The sequence below is a fragment of the Pecten maximus genome, chromosome 15 (assembly GCF_902652985.1).
Source record: "Pecten maximus chromosome 15, xPecMax1.1, whole genome shotgun sequence".
Taxonomy (NCBI): Eukaryota; Metazoa; Mollusca; class Bivalvia; order Pectinida; family Pectinidae; genus Pecten; species Pecten maximus.
Genome location: NC_047029.1, coordinates 3,726,712 through 3,748,099, shown reverse-complemented (window position 1 = coordinate 3,748,099; position 21,388 = coordinate 3,726,712). Strand labels below are relative to the sequence as shown.

At 35.2% G+C, this 21,388-nt stretch overlaps 1 protein-coding gene and 1 long non-coding RNA gene across 2 annotated transcripts; one reads left to right on the top strand and one right to left on the bottom strand.

Annotated features, from left to right (window-relative positions):
• Nucleotides 1-1,458: 1,458 nt before the first annotated feature.
• On the bottom strand, nt 1,459-20,553 carry LOC117344099. Its single transcript, XM_033906747.1, has 7 exons — nt 20,187-20,553; nt 19,777-19,898; nt 18,817-19,112; nt 17,898-18,165; nt 4,392-4,695; nt 3,604-3,660; nt 1,459-3,305 (listed from the first exon to the last, which is right to left on the bottom strand). The coding sequence occupies exons 1-7, from the start codon at nt 20,551-20,553 to the stop codon at nt 2,983-2,985; spliced, it is 1,737 nt and encodes a 578-aa protein (XP_033762638.1). The 3' UTR covers nt 1,459-2,982.
• Nucleotides 6,264-14,149, top strand: LOC117343506. The gene is made up of 3 exons (XR_004536033.1): nt 6,264-6,480; nt 6,839-6,959; nt 12,443-14,149. It is a non-coding gene; the product is annotated as an uncharacterized LOC117343506 (long non-coding RNA).
• Nucleotides 20,554-21,388: the final 835 nt, after the last annotated feature.

Genomic DNA, 21,388 nt, shown 5'->3' with positions numbered 1-21,388 from the left:
TTAAACACGTCACCTCATCACACAATCAAATCCTATCTGAGAACATGTTTAAACACCTCACCTCATCACACAATCAAATCATATCTGAGAACATGTTTAAACACGTCACCTCATCACATAATCAAATCATATCCGAGAACATGTTTAAACACATCACCTTATCACACAATCAAATCATATCTGAGAACATGTTTAAACACCACCTCATCACACAGTCCAATCAAATCATATCCGAGAACATGTTTAAACACCTCACCTCATCACACAATCAAATCATATCCGAGAACATGTTTAAACACCTCACCTCATCACACAATCAAATCATATCCGAGAATATGTTTAAACACCTCACCTCATCACACAATCAAATCATATCTGAGAACATGTTTAAACACATCACCTCATCACACAATCAAATCATATCCGAGAACATGTTTAAACACCTCACCTCATCACACAATCAAATCATATCCGAGAACATGTTTAAACACATCACCTCATCACACAATCAAATCATATCCGAGAACATGTTTAAACACATCACCTTATCACACAATCAAATCATATCCGAGAACATGTTTAAACACATCACCTCATCACACAATCAAATCATATCCGAGAATATGTTTAAACACCTCACCTCATCACACAATCAAATCATATCTGAGAACATGTTTAAACACATCACCTCATCACACAATCAAATCATATCCGAGAACATGTTTAAACACTTCACCTTATCACACAATCAAATCATATCTGAGAACATGTTTAAACACATCACCTCATCACACAATCAAATCATATCCGAGAACATGTTTAAACACCCTCACCTCATCACACAATCAAATCATATTCGAGAACAAGATTATCCAAAGTAGGTATCGCTCTCCCACATCCATACATAGATATTGTTAAATATACCAAACAAAACTTTACAGTAATTATTTAGGGACAATTAACCCCTTTGTCAATGTGTCAATATACTATACACACAGTATAAATATTCAAAATAACAAAATATCTGCTTAGATTGATGTTGATCACGTGACTACTTATCATACTACGAATGTTAATAATAATCTGTCTGTATTGACAGCAAGGAATTCCTCTTTGTAATAAAACACAATGCTGTTGATTACCTGTCTCTTACTCCGATCAGAATCAAAACATCTAATTCCAAGGACTATATATAAACTATAATTCTTTCAAATTAATATTTTGCATGAAATATTAATAATCAATTTAGAATTTCTTAATGTAAAAAGTCGATTGATCATCATGAGCCAACTGTAAATATATGACCAATTTTTTCCTAAAGTATTAACGGAAGGTTTCAATTTGTGCAAAAACGTATCACAGAAAAATACAGAAAAAAAAGATATTTCAGAGGCAATTTGTTGTAAATACATGTATTTACATTGATTGGACGTTAAATATACATAATACACTGTACAATATAGATAGAAGTGTAGCCGTGTACACAGGCAAAATGTCATCATCTCAATTCAAATTGACCTGAATTTGACTTTAAATTGACCTGAATTTGACTTTAAATTGACTTGAATTTGACCTTAAATTGACTTGAGTTTGACTTTAAATTGACTACCTAGGGGCGTGAAAGACCCAGGGATGGTATTTACAACATGATTGTGTTTAAAGAAGCTGAGGTTGGGGAAAGACCCCTGGACTTATTTTAACATCAGGATTGTCTTTACCTCTTGATGCCCAGCAATGCTATATATGGTTATGGGGTAGAGATCTTAGTGATTTCAAAGATATAACAAAGACTCTAAGTCTCTTGGGATTGAGAAAAACCCCAGATCCTATTTTTACAACGACATTGTGTGTATTTCTTGGTAACCAGCAATGCTATATATAGTTATGGGATTGAGATCTTAGCGATTTCAAATATAAAATCAAGGAACTAAGTCTCTAGGGGTAAGGAAAGACCCTTGGGCCTGTTAATCAGGATTGTTTTTATTCCCAGAAATGTTATATATGGTTATGGGGCGGGGATCAGAACGGTTTCAAAAATATAACCAATAAACTACTGGTAAGTACCAAGGGATGGAGACAGACACCAGGTCTATTTTCACAAAAAGATTGTGTTTATCTCTTATATCTTTATATCTTATGCCCAACAATGTAAAGAGATAAGGTGGGAATTTAAGCGGTTTCAAATGCATAACGAAGAAAACTAAACTCCTAGCGGTGGGGAAAGGTTCCAGTGCCAATATTACATCATGATTGTTTTTGTCTCTATATGCCCAGCAAAGCTATATATGGTTATAGAGTGGAGATCTATACAGTTTCAATGCTATATCTAAGAAATAAAGTTCCTTTGGTTGGTGGAAGACCCCATGGCTTATTTTGACAACAGGTGTTTATCTCTTGATGCCCAGCAATGATATATATGGTTATGGGATGGGGAATCTGAACGTTTCAAAAATACAAGAAGCCGTTTTTTGCAATATAGCCGAATTGATTTCTTTTGGACCCGCCCCTCAGCCCTGTAGGGCCAGCCTCGCAATTGGCAGTTTTTTTGAATCCCTACTACCTGGGGATGCCGAAAGTCAAATATAAGCGATATCCATCGCGCTTAGTTCGAAAGAAAATTTGTGTGTCGCAATATAGCTATGTCGCGCCCTTTTCGTCCCGCCCCTGAGCCCCTTGGGGTTCAGCTCCACCATTTGTAGCGTTTGAGATCACCACCTCTTACAGATGCTTCAAGTGTAATTAGGTTAAATTCCAATCAGTAATTAAGAAGAAGACGTCGTTGTTTTTCTGTTGACGGACGGACGGACTGACGACGAAAGCTACGGTATGCCCTTAGGTAACCTAGGTCATTCGGACCATTTGAGCTAATAAAATGAGCCATTATCAAACCCTACCAGGCCTTTTATCCCATATTTCCTTGTTAAACGAAAAATTAGTAACTAATGCTTTGATGAAAAATTAGTTACCTGCAGAAAAATATACTCAATCCTCGGAAGTGGACATTTCTCCACTAGTATCGTGCTGCTGCTCCTCCAAGCCCTGATTTGACATCCGTCCGGCAATCTGGGTTTTACCGATGCCTACGAATGCGTTTTGAAGCTGCATTGCCTGGTGGTTGCCTGGCAGTTTTAGTCGCCATTTGAAAATAATATTGAAGCCGATGTCGCTTTCAGAACTCTTCTCCCGAATCTCATCGAGTACGTCTGGCTTTATTCCGAGTTGTGCCCCAAGTTGTAACGCTTCTTCTTCTGACAACTCCTTCATGGTCTCGCGCAAGTTCTTCCATCTCAAGGCAGGGATAATGCCTGTAAAATACCATAAGTGTGAAGGTCAATATACATATATCCAAAAGTATCCTTGTACAAAGTCACGAATACATTAGGTAAATATTTAAATTGAAAAAGATAAAACAAAAAAATAACTAAAGGCGAGAATCATCGATTAAACTATTTTAGCATTTTTTTATGGATTCCATATTTTGTTGATAGTTTGGCATCGTTTCATCGATATTAATTAAGTTAGAAACAGTGCGGTAATTTGTGACACCATTGCTTATTTCATATAACAGAGTTTAATTTAATATTTTATGTCGTTTTAACTTACATTTGTCTTTCATATCGAGCTCGTCCATGGTACTTGGGTCATCGTCTTCGTTCGCTTCTGTAGGACAAAGACACTTAGCATTACTGATCATACCTGTTAGCAGTTTTTGTATAATACATTTAAATGTTTGATGTGGTTAATGCAATTGATAAATCATGGCACCCATAATTGTTATGAATGAAGTATATGATAGAGTAACTGTTAATGCTTTTGTTAAAGATTTATATACAATACTATGATATAGAGATGAAAATCGAGTACGTATTAGTTTGAATAATTATATTAGAGTAATATTAATCTGCTTAATTGATATAACCGTCATTCTGATGTTGACAGTATCGTAACGACGTTATACTATATGTCAGTCGCACGTTAACAGTATCGTAACCACGTTATACTATATGTCAGTCACACGTTAACAGTATCGTAACCACGTTATACTATATGTCAGTCACACGTTAACAGTATCGTAACCACGTTATACTATATGTCAGTCACACGTTAACAGTACCGTAACCACGCTATACTATATGTCAGTCACACGTTAACAGAATCGTAACCACGTTATACTATATGTCAGTCACACGTTAACAGAATCGTAACCACGTTATACTATATGTCAGTCACACGTTAACAGTATCGTAACCACGTTATACTATATGTCAGTCACACGTTAACAGTATCGTAACCACGTTATACTATATGTCAGTCACACGTTAACAGTATCGTTACCACGCTACCCTAGCGGCATTAAGCTATTCACTATATAAACATTCCGTTGACCTTACCTTTCTTTACGAGTCTTACACTGATCGGGACCGTAACCATGGTCGCCATCTTTTCTGTATACTCTTTGGATTTGACCTGGACCGTCTTCATCTTTTTACAAAATATTCCTACTTCTTTTTCAACCTCGACAATGGGGTAATGTCTTGTAACGGCTAGTATCTCCACCGATCCATTCAGTTCGTGAAGGCTGGGATCAAAGCCCGTGACCTCAAATGTTCTCTTACTTACAGAGTCGCTGCTTTTGAATATCAAAGTCAAATGTTCGTTACCTGAGGTTTCTTTTAAACCGTCTCCTAGACGTATCTGGAACAGACATGAATTAAGTCAAATTTTACTCTCATGCTTTGAAGATAACATCCCCTGTAACGGTCACAGGATTCTCTTACTCCGGTAGTGGGTTTATGTTATTTTCGTTAATAGCCTCCCTTCATAGCATCTATACGATTCTTTCATTTCCTTAAAGGGACTAAATGGCTAGATTTCCACTTAAATAATATATAACAAGAAATATCTTTAAAAAAGATAAACGGCATAGTTTTAATGCTGGTGGTTATAATGTAAAACTACTGGTGAAATAAATTAACAAACTACGATGTAATTAATAAATGCGCAGTTTCAGCACGGATAACAAAATTATATCAGTTTGAATCATTTTTGGTGATAATAAGACTGCAAATGTGTCATTTGAATAGATGCATCCACTTATTCAGCTTGCATTCAATTTAAAAGGGACATCACGGTAAAAACGTTGCAATTTTCACTGAATGTACGCGTTTTGTTCCTTTCCAGTTATGTTTCTGTGCTGTTCCAATGTTCACAGTCAATCCCTATGTCCAGCTTGACCACTCGATTTAGTTGGGAATCCCCCTCTAAATTTAGCGCGGAAATTATTTTTAGATCATTACGTGACTGTTTTGAAATCGTGGCAACACAAACACACGATAGTTTACAAGGCGATATCTATATTCCATCTGGGTTAGTTGGATAACGATATTATACACAGTGGTTTAAATGTTAAATAACACGTTCTGTAAATATTATTTATGTGTAAATAAGTGTAAACACTGTTCATATAGTATAGTGACAGTAGCGATGTACTGGTACAGACTGTATTTGTGTAAATATTACCGAGATTATCATGACCTACTATCAAACCAATCAAGCAGAATACGAGCGGCGTCCGTATTACTGCTGTTTTCATGTTTGAACTGTTACAATCTATTGTACTGCTTCCCAAGTTTAATTCTAGGATTGTGTTTGACCCATTTTCCTATTATTCTCTTCATTGCGGAAGCTGTTATAGTTTTCAACCGCAGTCGATTCACATTGGAAGCCATTTTTGTTTCCGTATATGTCACAACATTTGCATATATTCAGAGTGATAACCTTTTAATAATTGATGTTTATACATCATCAAATTCGAATGGTCATTGTTCAGAAGGTTATTTTTTTTAAAGATATACCCAATAATATGATAAAAAATACAAAATAGATATTGGTTTACCGTGAGGTCCCTTTAACTTTGTTTCGTTTTTAACTGTATATCTGCATTTTGCATTGACCGCTACATTGACCAATCACATACTTCATCTTGACCAGAACGCCACCTGTCGCGTCATATCCGGGGCCAAAAGAAAATTAGACGGCTATGCCGAAAAAAGGGTATACGATTTAAAATGATGTAAAAAGTTATGTACTTTATGTTAATTATACATTTCAAAAGTGTCCATAACAATTTGTTAAAATTTAATGAAAAAAATAAAATAAATATGATCAACCTAGTAGCTATTTCATATTATTATTTTTCGATGTGTGTAAACAAATACATATGCGTACCTATGCGCATGCGCGATGCGGGAAATTGGAAACATCATAACAAAGATGGCGAACACCCGATCTAAGTGGAAGGGTTCTGAATCAGTTTTAACCGAGAGCACGAAGAAACGAAGAATCGAGAACATGATTTTAACTTCACAAAGACGAACACGTATCTTAGAGACAGAGCAAGCAGATGGCATCAGTTAAAAAGACCGAAGGGATTAAAACAGACCCTCCGTTGGCCAAGCTAATGCCTTGAACAGCCAACAGGTTAGTTGACAGCACTGGACTTCGATGTTTCGTAGATCAACTGTCGTGTACGCCCAGATGATGACTTGATAGTACTTGATGGTACATAATTATCATAAATGGTAACAACTGATATCGAGATTAAGCTTAAGAAAGGTCACGAAGTGTTAACACGGAATGAATCGCTTGGTATTGGCCTCCACAAGTCCGAAATGGGCATACAAATCGAAGGGGGCGCCCAAGAGGGGATTTTGACATTTGTTAAATTAATCGTACTCTATTATACCAGAAAGTAAACTTGATGACTTTATGCTTTTATTAGACTGCCTGTATATTACACATTGAGTTTACATTGTGTTATTAATATTCCGTTGTACAGTTTTGAAAGCAAGCCTGAGATCTAGAGCGTCTGGTCATAAAGAAACTGAAGCCAATGAAGATGACCACAGGCGGCATGGAGTCCAGCCACTACGGACGACACTATTACTAGTCGCACTTAGGTATTTTTCATAGTAAATTGATTACTAATCCTAGAGGCCATTAATTAGCAAATATTTATATAAATCATTAGCATTTGGATGCGAAGGAAGAACATTATTTATTTATTGAGTCGTATAATTAGAAAGTCGTGGAATAGTTTCTGTCGATGCTAATTAACATTCAAAATTCTCATAATTATACAACACAAGTCATGTATCACTGTAAACTGTTATTACGTTATGATTTGCATATTGATATAGATATATATATGTATATAGGCATCAAGTTTGATTACATGTTCTGGTCTATAGTATATGACATAGTAATCAGTTTAAAAACATAACCAATTCCTATATTGGTTCGTAATCAGATACCACCAACCAGAGACCTATATACTAGGGATTCGCAACAACCGCTTTTCTCGCAGAGTCACGACCTCACCTATTGTTCTCATAACCGGAGGTATATTTAGCACGAGATCTAGCGAGACCAAGCGCTGCGGCTGCGCAATAGGTGGATATTGGTGTTGTTTATATTAGTGACATGTGCCGTGCCAAGAGATGGCGACGACTGTCTGTGCACATGTGTCACCACGTTTGGCCGAGATAACTTCACACTGGTGATAGTTATACCTATACACTGTAATGTATATCGGCAGATGTGAGCAACGATATTTAAGTAGTGTCTAACCGAAAAAAGCCCCATTTTTCCGTTAAAGATTCATATAGAAACATATGGAAAATGTCGTCCGATTTCCTGCCATTAGACGTTGATCTAAATCTAGATGTATAGAGAAATATACTGACGACGATTCTTATATTTTCGATAGTGATACTGACTTCAGTCAGTGCTTCCCTAATTATACCGGACTCTTACAAGGGGAAATATATTCACCTGTGTTATTTTCTTTGTATCTAAATACACTTTATTAATGACAACTGTCCAAGTATTGAATTACAGATGCTTGATCTTTTCTTGCTAATGTATACCGACGACATGGCTTTATTTGTTAACTGCCCAGAAGATTTACAAATTATGTTGGATTCTTTATATGCATATACCATAAAATGGAATCTGGAGGTCAATGTTGATATAACTAAAATCATGGTGTTTAGAAATTGTGGAAAAATAAGAAATATGAGCCATGGAAATATAATAATGAATAATAATGACAATATATAAATTGTTGACAGTTTTAAATACTTGGGTATGCTGTTCAACTACAATGGGAAGTTTTACAAAACACAAAAACATTTTGCAGAACAAGGCAGAAAAGCTTTATTTTCTCTGACAACTTCTCTTAGAAATCATTGCTTGAATGTAGAAACTTATTGTTCTATTTTTGATTCGTATGTAAATAGTATTTTACGTTATGCATCGGAAATATGGGGATATCATAAAGCACCGGATGTCGAAAGCATACATTAGAAATTCTGTAAAAAAATACTTAACTTAATAAGGTGCCTAAATCAACTTGCAATGACTTCGTTTACTGTGAATTGGGTAGATTATAACTATTATGAGAAAATTAAGAGTGTTCAAATATTGGTGAAACAGTCGGATAATCTGGTATTGAAAACATGACTTGATGAAATGGTAAATGAGAATGACGTGTGGATATGTGACATTAAGAACGAATTAGCCGCTTTAGGTATTGAGTACACGTTTTATTCTAATTCACCAGTAGACTATGATTTTAAAAGCATTGAGCAGAGATTGACCGATGTTACAAAACAAAACATGTTAACAGATATCTAGTTCGTCGAAAGGTAGATTATATATCGATATCTGATAGATAGCCACTGTGTACAGTTTTAAACCTATAGAAACTAAATATAAATGTATGTGGAGCATCCTCACACAAATTAAATATAGAAATAGGTAGACATAATAATATTACCCAAAGAAATAGAACCTGTAACAATTGTGATTTGGGTGACATCGAGGATGAGTTTCATTTTATTTTGATATGTCCATTATATACAGGTCTGAGGGTAAAATGTATAAAACAATATTACTACAAAAGACATTGTTTTTAAATTAATCCAACTATTATCTGTTAATAATATTAGAGAGTTGTCAAATTTAGGTTAATATCTATACTTGGCTTGCAAAAGTGTAGATAATTTCATATTGAACAGTTTTCATGTACATGTATGTAACACTCTCCTGTACACATCTGTAGTTGTTTAATGTTATATATCTTATAGGCCTTAGAGCTCATCTGCACCCACCACTAGACCAGTGATTCGTTGATTTATTTCACCAGCAGTTTTACAGTATAAAAACCAGCATTAAAACTATGCCTTTTTTTTTTTTTTTTTAGAGATATTTCTTGTTTATTAGACAAATGCTATAGCAAAAGTCTTAAGTAAAATGAAAAAAAAAACAAAACACTGTCATGTTTGATGATTGATAATATTTTATTATTTAGTATTGAAAACTTTGATAGTGCTTAGGTGATGTACCAATGGTAGATCTTTTCTTCTTTGGCTTTCTGAAAAAAAAATCAAGTTTAATAAGTATTGATACATTATGGTATAGAATAGGCAGAGCAGCTTCTATAAGATTTAAATTTGAAACATTCAAATTTCAAATACCCTGCAGTAAATTCATATACCCCAAATGTTGATTAAACAGATTCGTAAATTCAAAATTAACCTAAAAACATATATATCTAAATATGAATGGACCCATTTAAATTTAATTAGGGAATGGGGACACACCTGAGGGATTTTTGTCTTCCAGAGTACAGGTAAATATTTAGATGGTATACTGCACAGCATGCCTTTAGTGAACTCTAGTATTTTGGGGAGATGGACATGGCCAGCCTCAGGACAGGTGTCGACAATGAGACACACCTGTTGATTCATGTATATCTCAAAGGTAATAAAGGTGTGGTCAATGTCCCTATGGTTTGGATGGAGTGGGGGAGCCCAGGTGATCACCATGACAATATTTTTTTCTGTAGACCCAGAAGTACAGGTACATACAGGTATATACTCTACATATATTCTGAATGGACCCCCCTTTGAGTTTATTAGGAGATGCCCCATGACCAGGTGTTAATGTTTTTATCAAAGGTGAGGTGTGATCAATGCCCCAAAGGTTGGGGGGGGGGGGGGGGGGGGGGGGGGGATATATATCGGTCATAATGGGGGAAAAAATATATAACTTTTTGATTTTATTAATTTCCCACACAATACAATAAAATATATACCGCAGTATTTAATGTTTTGCTATGTGCAAAAGATATCATAGCTATTATATTCCAACACACTCATTCCTCGATCAATCCCTGCGATTCTGTATCAAATATCTGTTTTGAAACACTAAATAATTTACAAAAAGTATAATATTTAATTTAATTTACATTAGACTGATTTATGCTTTTTTCAATTAGTTTCAATTAATGCATTTCTTTCAATAATGGCTTTATTATTCATGAGATCAATGTTAACAGAAGTCATGATTATACTATATAAAATTCTACAGATTATAGCTATCAAATCACTAATCTAATTATAAATATGATATTAAAGTTGAATTGAATGTAATTAATGGATAGTTTAAATTATATACACCTTCCAGTTAAAAACAAAATAGACGATAGTATACCAGCCATCTTTTTCTCTTGTTTTGTTTACTAATTTTCACCGGGCAATAACTAAATATTCACAATGAATTACACAACAAATTTGACTAAACGCGATACAGTAACTATCGAGCAACAATTATTTGAAAACCATTTTGAAATTGGTCAATAAATAAAAAAGGAGTTAATTATAAACTGAAACCATGTAGCACTGTCCTAACACCAGCCATTCATAGTATAACCATAATTTGTTTTGTTTACTTATTTTCACTGGGCAATAACTAAATATTCACAATGAATTACACAACAAATTTGACTAAACCCGATACAGTAACTATCGAGCAACAATTATTTGAAAACCATTTTGAAATTGGTCAATAAATAAAAAAGGAGTTAATTATAAACTGAAACCATGTAGCACTGTCCTAACACAGCCATTCATAGTATAACCATAATTTGTTTTGTTTACTTATTTTCACTGGGCAATAACTAAATATTCACAATGAATTACACAACAAATTTGACTAAACGCGATACAGTAACTATCGAGCAACAATTATTTGAAAACCATTTTGAAATTGGTCAATAAATAAAAAAGGAGTTTAACAAGTAAACTAAAACCATGTAGCATCGTCTTTAACACCAGACATAAGCTAACCAGCGTGGTAATCGCCGTGAAAAGAACGGTCACATGTGCAGTCTTCCGAACATAAAGTATGACGGAATACGTTTGAAACACCAGTTTACATAAAAATAATTGCACTTACGTTTGATTCCCGTGATTTGTTATCGGACAATAGTCTTCTATGAGCTGTCATAAAGCTGACCGTGTTTCAGGCGTACCTTCAATATGGCGTCTAAACAGTAGGAGCAGCAATGCACTATGGGATAAATTACCCAAACTTCCGCTCGGCGGTGACGTTTGGTAAGCCAAAGAGCTTGTTGCGAATCCCTAGTATATAGGTCTCTGCACCAACCGATCAATTTTCGATAACAATTTTTTTTTCTTATTAAAATGAATGGATTTGAAATATTGTTTTTGTTTAGCAGCTACCAATAATGGACTTTTTGTAATTAATAATTTGAATCAGAAAAAGTGAACCAATCAGTTTTGACCACTATAATTCATGCATGAGCTGCATGCATGTGTAGCGGGACTGGACTGGGTCGATCATCAGTGACCAGGTAGCTCAATTGGTAGAGCATCCGACTGGTGTTCAGAGGTCCGGGTGGGTTACACCCCGGTCTGGCTGCTTACGCTACATTTTCTCCTCTCCTGTTACACATGTATCCTCTACTGTTAACACTTGTTGAAAATTGCTGAATTCTTAGTGTATTTGGTAAGATATTGTGCAATATTGGGGATTGAAAACACTTCTGGAGTATCAATTTTGTGAATTTAGTAATATTTTTTTTTTTGCATTATATATTGATACTGATTGATTCACCAAATTAATGTAATAACACCATAATTAGTAAAGTTATTTCCCATCTTCATGCGCTTCATTTATTTGACGTCTTGGATACCACATTATGATGTCACATATACAATATCATGCCTTAAGATGGTCATTAGGCCTGAAAACGTTAGCGAAACACAACATATGTTGTGTTGAATTTACATTTTTCAACTATTGATACTGGTATACATATTTAAGACCCAGCAGAAGCCTTGATTGTGTGTAGAGGCCTTGAATAATGTGTGTTGAGAAAATGTTGACAGGCAAATTATTTGATGAAAAATCAGACAAAATATCCTGAAGAGCCATCTTTGCATGATAAAAAATGACTGCTATGTTTCAATATAAGGCATGATTATAATATTGCCAATTTTGCACATTTTGTTGGTTTGTGTAACTGGAAATTACATTGATTTTGTGTAAGAAAATATCTTTTTTCTTCTTATAGATATCACAGGATTTATATCACAAAAGTTCTCGGAGGACAATAGTGCTGTACAAGGTGGAAAGGACATACCAACACATCCAGGGACTCATCAATCTGATAGTGGCCAACAGAATAACGGATAGAACTGGAATATCTAAACCAAAACCCTTGCATCAAATAGATCCCAGAAGATTCAAACTCCTAGCCTATGTTCCTCCACCATCTACTGCCCAAATGGTAGAGGAGAAGAAATCCCAATTAAGATTAATGGGAATAATTGAAATTTTGAGACTAATCACGTTCCAGAGACTATTACTTTTGAATATCTGTCCTTACGTTTAGTAGCTGACCTGGTCCGAAGGACCAAGGTGAGTATGCCATACTGAGGCGTCCGGCATTCGTCTGTCAACATTGTGAACACAATATTTGAATAACTTGAGTAAATAACAGAATATAACAAATTTGATAAAACTTTATACGCAGCCATATATCGATAAGATCTCGGACAAGTTCAAAAATAGAAATTATTGGACAGAAGTTTGCAGAGTTATTGCCCTTTGTAATGGTCTTATTATTAACATTTTTTTAGTTCACTGGTCAGAATGGAAACTCTTTTAAAAATTTTACTAGTCCTGAACAATTAAATGATTTGATTTTTTTTTCAAGAATTACATCTAGTCCACTTGTAGTTTGAACCATTGTTGGGAGAGGTAGTTCAAAAGTAGAAAAATGTTTGAAATGTAACTTAATTTGAGTATTTTGCCATCATTACTGAATTATCCAGGTTAGCGATGCAGGCCCTCTGGGCCTTTAGTTTATTGGTATAATGTTACTATAATAGCTTAGCTGTTATCCATTCCATTAATGTCATATGATAATCAGTGCAGCCTTAATTTCAAAATTTATATAATCTCAAGAGACAAACAACATTGTCTGGTCTGAAATTTAAATGCTTAGTCAAAAATGATTATTCATAGCTGTACATGTGTGCACTATTGAAATATTCATGTTAACACTCACAAGTAATTTATAAACTCTCAAAATTCATTGATGTCAACACCTACTAGTGCTCAATAGCCTTTAATGTCAACACGCACTAGTACTCAATAGTCATGGATGACAACACTCACTAGTACTCAATAGCAACGGATGTCAACACTCACTAATACTCAATAGTCATTTATGTCAACACTCACTAATACTCAAAAGTCATACAGTCTTTAATGTCAACACTCAATAGTACTCAATAGTCACGGATGACAACACTCACTAGTACTCAATAGTAACAGATGTCAACACTCACTAATACTCAATAGTCATTTATGTCAACACTCACTAATACTCAATAGTCATATATGTCAACACTCACAAATACTCAATAGTCATGTATGTCAACACTCCATAATACTCAATAGTCATTGATGTCAACACTCAATTATCACTGATGCCAACAATTGTCATTGATGTTAAGTCACTAGTCATGGCAGTCAACTTTCTCTAGTCATTGATGCCAATGCTTACATCTGAGCAAGACAATAAATAAAATGTGGTGAATTCTTTATTTGCATGTTTGACTTTTCCCAGTGTTTTCTATATCAAAACTATTTGTGAGACAAATTGTACTGTGCATTTACTGTTTTGTGTATTATCAACATCATAAGTCACTGTTCTGTAGATATTCTGATAAATTAGGGTTGCATCTTTAGGTCACCTGAGATGAAGTATGAAGTGACCTATTCTAACTAGGGGGGGGGGGGGGGGGGGGGGGGGGGCTAAAATTTATATAGGGAAATCACAATTTTGATCAGCATTTGTTTGATTTCTATTGAAATTCATTCTAACTTCGTTAACATTATCAGCATGGGATGACAGCTTGATGGCATGCACATGTTGGCCCTGACTGACCTTCTGGGCTGATGGGCGAGGCTAAAAAGGGTCAATTAAATTGAATATTTCAAAACTCTGGTGACCATTAAGGCCAATGGGCCTCTTGTTTTACATAAGCCAGTATCAGTGAAAACTGATGCATATGAAATATGGTAAATAAAACAAAAGGTTTCCATGAATTCAATGACGTAATGTAATTTATTTTCGTTTTATATCAAACTTTTTCACTGCACAGGTGTCAAAACAACTTCCTTGAAATAAGATCATTTAGCTTATAGGTATGGGCAAACAGACAAGGTGATTACGAATAAAATGCTTAAATTTTCACAGTTTCTATATTTTCTTTACTCCTGTCACCTTGACCTCTACCCATATATAGTTAGACTGCATGCTCTGCTGACTTGCCAATCAAGATGCTATTGAGGTTGACTGAAATACAAGAACATGTAACATATAAATGAACATAATTGTACATGTAGGTAAACTTGAGAATAGTCCAATTCCTCAATCCATGACTGTCATTGAGACTGTCAGCTAATCATTGACTTATTAAAACAGTATGGACATCAGTATTGTGAATTAAATATCTCATTTATATCGATGATAAATTGATATCAATGAGATAATATATTATTGATATAAATGAGATAATCAACAATACTCATATCCATCTTTTACCATGTATCATTGTTATCCATTTGTTAACGTACATATTTAATTATATAACTCATCAAATAACGTACAAGACTTTCAACAACATTTTAACTACAATCATTAAACAGAAGCAAAGTTAAGTGCAAAAACTACTAACTCAATGAAGGTTCCGATTTTTAATTAGGATGTCAATCTGAAAGGCCAAGGGAATTCAGTCGAATAAATTACAATTTCTGAGTAAAACTAAATTATTTTTTCTTATATCTAGACCTACAGTTTGTGTATTGCACTCAGTGCAATCAATTTACAATGTCGATCTCCATTAATCAGATTTAAATCGAATTCACATTTGGGTAGGCCTAACACGTTAGTGATCGGCATTTAGAAAAAAAAATTTTGTATGTTACAACAGAGACATATATTGTATAACTGTTACGTCGTCACAGCACTTACGGTCATACAAAATAGCAATTCCAATTTGAGTTTACACTTCGATTTCTTACATTGGGACGATATTGAATTGAATGAACACTTCAAAGATGAATGATAATAATATTTTCCTAGTTCACAAAAAACGAAACGAAGTCCCCTTTGGAGGCCCCATTGCCGAATGTCAAAATTTCACATGCTACTTCTGAGGGTTATTACGTAGTTTTATCTGTTTGAGCTCTCAATCAACAATAGTGAATAACGATTGGTATTCCTAGAGACCGTATAAGCCATCTGATTGCAAAGTAATCACATGTTCTACATCCACGTGACAAATGTTTACACTTACCTCGATTCCATTTTCGTCGGGTGAAAGCGAGGATACCGAAATCATGTGACGCACTCGGCTCTCTCCGATGTAAACAGCAAATGTTGTTCAGCGATAATTCGAAGTTGATAAACATTGCCAATATTTCACAAAAAGTGTCATAATTTTGTAAACAATCTAATTTCAAGTATCACAACGCTTTCCGGAAATCAAATGCATGTAGAAATTATTGAAATCTAACCATTTAGTCCCTTTAAGCCCAGCTGTCAATTCAAATTGGAATTTAATCGAACTCGCCTTTTTATATTTACATAGATACCTCTATTATTTTATTTTAACCTTAGTCGATTTAAAATTTCATACCATGCCCCGGTTCAATATTGTTTGTATAGCGAAGAAGCGAAAACACGATTGCGAAGGAGCGAAGAAGCGAAGAAGCGAGGGAGCGAAAATACGATGGCGAAGGAGAGAAAACACGTCCTTCGCGTTTAGGTCGAAGGAGCAAAGAAGCGATAAGGGAAATTTGGCCCTAACGGAACACCATATGATTTATGGCAAGCCGTTTGGGTTTTTACCTATTAAATACAGATATCTGTATTCAAAATAAAGATATCATTATTAATATAAAAATTAAAGATATCTTTAATTGAAATAGAGATGTCTTTAATTTAAATAGAGATATCTTTAATTGAATTAGAGATATCTGTATTTGAATTAGAGATATCTCAATTTAAAATACAGATATCTCTAATTAAACACGAAATAGAGATATCTCTAATTCAAATACAGATATCTCTAATTCAATTAAAGACATCTCTAATTCAATTAAAGATATCTCTATTTCAAATACAGATATCTCTAATTGTTGTAGAAATACAGATATCTTTATTTTAAATACAGATATCTCTATTTGAATTAAAGATATCTTTATTTGACATGAAATAGAGATATCTGTATATAACCATCAAATAGGAAAAACGACTGCTCCCTTGATTCTCCCTTTTGCGCATGACGGAAGTAAAGCAGTAGTGACGCAAAATGGCGGGAAATGCAGACCGTGTGCTGCTTTCAATGGTACTGCGTATAGCCGCAACAGTTCGCTCTATTTCCCGTAGAACAGTTGCCATGTTCTGTCCTTTAGAAATCCCCTCCAAGTAGCAAGTTTATCGGTTTAGACCTACATCTCTCATGCATGCATATGGGATCCGGATAGTCCAATTTAATTACAAGCGTTTCGTTAACACTGATCAGGATTAGGGAGTAATCATTATTTTCTTTGTGTTTCAATATTAATCTTCGCACTGAGCAAACACGTGTAAATACAGATATCTGTATTTGAAATAGAGATATCTGTATTTGAAATAGAGATATCTGTATTGCAAAGTAATTGCAGATATCTATAATTCAATTAAAGATATCTCTATTTAAAATAGAGATATCTGTAATTGAATTAGAGATATCTGTATTTAAAATGAAGACATCTCTATTTAAACAAAATTAAAGATATCTCTATTTAAAATAGGGATATCTTTAATTCAAATAGAGATATTTCTATTTTAAATAAAGATATCTTTAATTGGACAAGAATTAAAGATATCTCTATTTAAAATAAAGATATCTCAATTACAATTAAAGATATCTCAATTACAATTAAAGATATCTGTAATTCAAATAGAGATATCTGAATTTGAAATAGAGATATCTGTAATTTAAAAGAAGGTATCTCTATTTTCAGTAGAAATAGAGATATCTGTATTTAAATTAGACATATCTTTATTTAAATAGAGATATCTTTATTTAAATTACAGATATCTCTAATTAAATAGAGATATCTTCATTTTAAATAGAGATATCTTTAATTAAATAGAGATATCTTCATTTCAATAGGTAAAAACCCAAACGGCTTGCCATAATGATTGGCCTAAAATAAGCATAGTTGTGAATAGTTAACACTTTCCGTCAACACGTCAACACATCAACACGTCAAAACATCAACACATCAACACATCAACACACGTCAACACGTCAACACATCAAAACATCAATGATATTTCTACCCAGGTCTATTTCGGAAGATTTGTTAGACTAAGACTATTAACAATATTGCGTAATTGAAAGTTTATGGAAATTTGTGAGAAAGGAAGTTGGTATGTTAGCAATCGTTCTCAGATACGTTACCTGGAATATCTGTCCCTCCGGTACCTCAAACAAGTCTGTCCCGCTATCAAAGCACTCGCATGACCTTTTGTACATTTTTTTCTTGTCTGTTTTCGTTTTACGCTGTGTGCCACACATAATGGTAATGTCAGTTTTGGTAGCGTTTGGCTGTGGTTTGTTTACCATGACCAAGAAATGAATTTTCCTCATTTTTAAGTAAGATTGGCGAATTGCAGCCTCAACAGTCTTTTCATCTTTAAGAACAGTTTTCTTTGCAGCTCCAGCATATCTGCAAGAAGACAAAAGTTGACATTTTTTTCCAAAAATCCTGATTTCATTATGAAAGTTACTGGGTATCATGTTCATTTTACTGAATACTCATCTGACCTGTAATTGTATAATGCTTTGGTTACGCCATCAAAACTTTAAAACAGTCCTTTTAGAGGATTGTACAAAAGTCGCACAGATATTGACCCACTTCAACACGAATTGGGAGATTGAGCCAAACAAATAGTCTTCGACTTGTCAGTGATATTACGGGTCTCGAGTGTTGATATCAATGAGACAACAGCAAGCAACCCCCCCCCCCCCCCCCCCCCCCCCCCCCCCCAAATCTGGTCGGAACAAATGTCACAATCTTGTCGAGGAGGTACACTAGTTCAATTATTCAATCAATTCCAGAATTTACAACATTGGTTCGTAAAGAACAGCAAGTACATAGGTATATTCGGAAAGCGCAATTTACTTATTCAGTATATAATATTATAAAAGAAACAAACAAAAAACTGTTAGCCGGTATGACTGCAATCGTCTCAATGAGCAAAAATAGTTTAACTTGTACATGTATTTTAATCTTATTTCATTACTGACTCTAAAACATGTCAATGAGCTATATAGATAAAATTATTTTTCAATAACAGCACAACAGGGTAATACTCACATTGAAAAGTGGTTTATGTTGAACACAGCCTTGCCAGCATCATCTATTTCCGCCTCCAGTTTTTCCCACACCCATTCCTCCAGATTTGGGTCGGGGTTTGATGACGTCAGCACTAAAAACTCCTCCGTTTTGTCTTTTGTTTTTACCGGAATTCTCATCTCTATGTCTTTGGTAGGTTGTTGTCCGTCAGTAGTGGAGAGGTCAAGGACATTCGTCATCAACATAGGACCATCTGAGGCATTCTCAGATTCTTCACTCTCCTTGATTTCTTCATTTACTTCAGCGGTATCCACGAACTGAAGATAACGTTAGGGTGAAGGTTAACGCTTTGACGAATGGTGACACACCAGATTACATACCATTGACAATGTCACATCATTAAGATGATTGATTGTCGAGGTTGTGACTCACATCAAAGACTGAGATATCATAGTATGAAATCATTACAAATCCAAACCTTTATCTAAAGCAAGAACTATGTTTTCTTCAAACTATCTTTAAGCTTAATTTCATTTCTATTCACAAAATGAGAAGAACGGAGAAAAACATATTTGGAACAATGAACAAACAAAGCAAATTCGATGCATGTGGAGGACAGATCGTCAGACTTTTTGAAATTTAAGTTTTATAAATCTACATAAATGTCCTAACTTTTTGACATTTTTTGTGTTCATTATTTCTGAAAATTTAATAACATTTGGTAGTTTGTATACATACTTAGTTACCAAGAAATAGTTTTCTTTCTGTCTTCAAATAAGTACATTTCAATAAATACTAAAACATTGTCATCTCTCAAATGATGATGTAGATGTTACAGTGCTTTCTCTAATAGTTTTCAATAAATCCAAAACAAGTTAAAAAAAAAAAAAAAAAAAACCTTTACAAGATAACTGGAAGGCCGTTTTAAATGATGGGTAATTATGAGTGAGCGTGATAGAAAACAAATGCACGGTCGCCGACCTTTATTGACAATTCCCCCGACTCAAACGTGCCAGCAGGAATGGCTATTTCCGCCTCTGGTTCCACATCCGGTTTGAGCGTAACAGCTTCATTTGAGAGTTGGAAAGACTTGTTTTTTTTCCCTTGTTGCCATAGCGAAGTGGTAGACGCCAGATGAGGGCAGTGGAATAGTTAGAGTCACTATGGTAACCTTTATACACAGTAAGAAATTAGAAATTATTTTTCTGTCATTTTAATATAATAATATAAATAGTCAAGTTAAACAACGACTTAAGTTCACTCTACAACATGGCGGGATTGTTTCTAAGATTCAATATTTCAGCAATGAAAATTTTCCTTCATAATTTCCACTCAGTCCATTCTAAGTTGAAGGAATCAATCTACCACAGTGGCATATTAAGATATTATACTTAAACATACCTCTTTTCCTCCCACATCTTGTACCTCCGCTTGGTCAACGCCTCCAAGTTTTGTTTCGGGCCGTAGGACAACCTCCTCATTACTCCGGAGTGGCCTTTCGACGGTCACTGTTAGGGTGGTTGTCTTGACCCGGGACCCCCAGGTCTGACATTCCAGTATGTGGCCGAACGCCTCCTCCCCCGGCTCCAGAGCTGGTGGGTTGCTGTACGCTTCCTCTGTCTGACACAGATAAAAGTAGTAGGATCCCTGTCCCTCTACCGTGTTCACATCAACACCCGTGTTCTGTAGTAGTATCGTCGACCCCTCCCCTGGGATGATCAACGCCACATCGAGTCTTATCGCTCTGTTGACAAACATTTTATTGAAAAATGGGGTCAGAGTGGTTACAATATATATAGAACATTTATTTATCTGACCACTGTTGAGAAATAAGTTATACCAACTTCTACAATCAGGAACCTCCAACACTATTCGTAAACGGAAAATGCTATCGTCTTATTTACGGAAAGTACCGAAGGTTCCCGATTGCCAAATAATTCTAAACATTCCTGATGCCCTTGATGGAAGCGCGCGAGGGGTCTTTCTATTGGAGAAAACTGGACGAGGGGTCTAACTACATGTACGGGAGGAATCTGGACGAGGGGCCGTGCAATGGGCGAAACGGGACGAAGGGCCTTACTATGGGAATAAACTGGACGAGGAGCCGACATGGGATGAAACTGGACGAGGGACAATACTATGGGAATAAACTGGACGAGGAGCCGACATGGGATGAAACTGGACGAGGGACAATACTATGGGATTAAACTGGACAAGGGGCAATACTATGGGATTAAACTGGACGAGGGGCCATACTATGGGATGAAACTGGACGAGGGGCAATACTATGGGATGAAACTGGACGAGGGGCAATACTATGGGATTAAACAGGACGAGGGGCCGACATGGGATGAAACTGGACGAGGGACAATACTATGGGATTAAACTGGACGAGGGGCCATACTATGGGATGAAACTGGACGAGGGGCAATACTATGGGATGAAACTGGACGAGGGGCAATACTATTGGATGAACTGGACGAGGGGCAATACTATGGGATGAAACTGGACGAGGGGCAATACTATGGGAGTAAACTTGACGAGGGGCAATACTATGGGATGAAACTGGACGAGGGGCAATACTATTGGATGA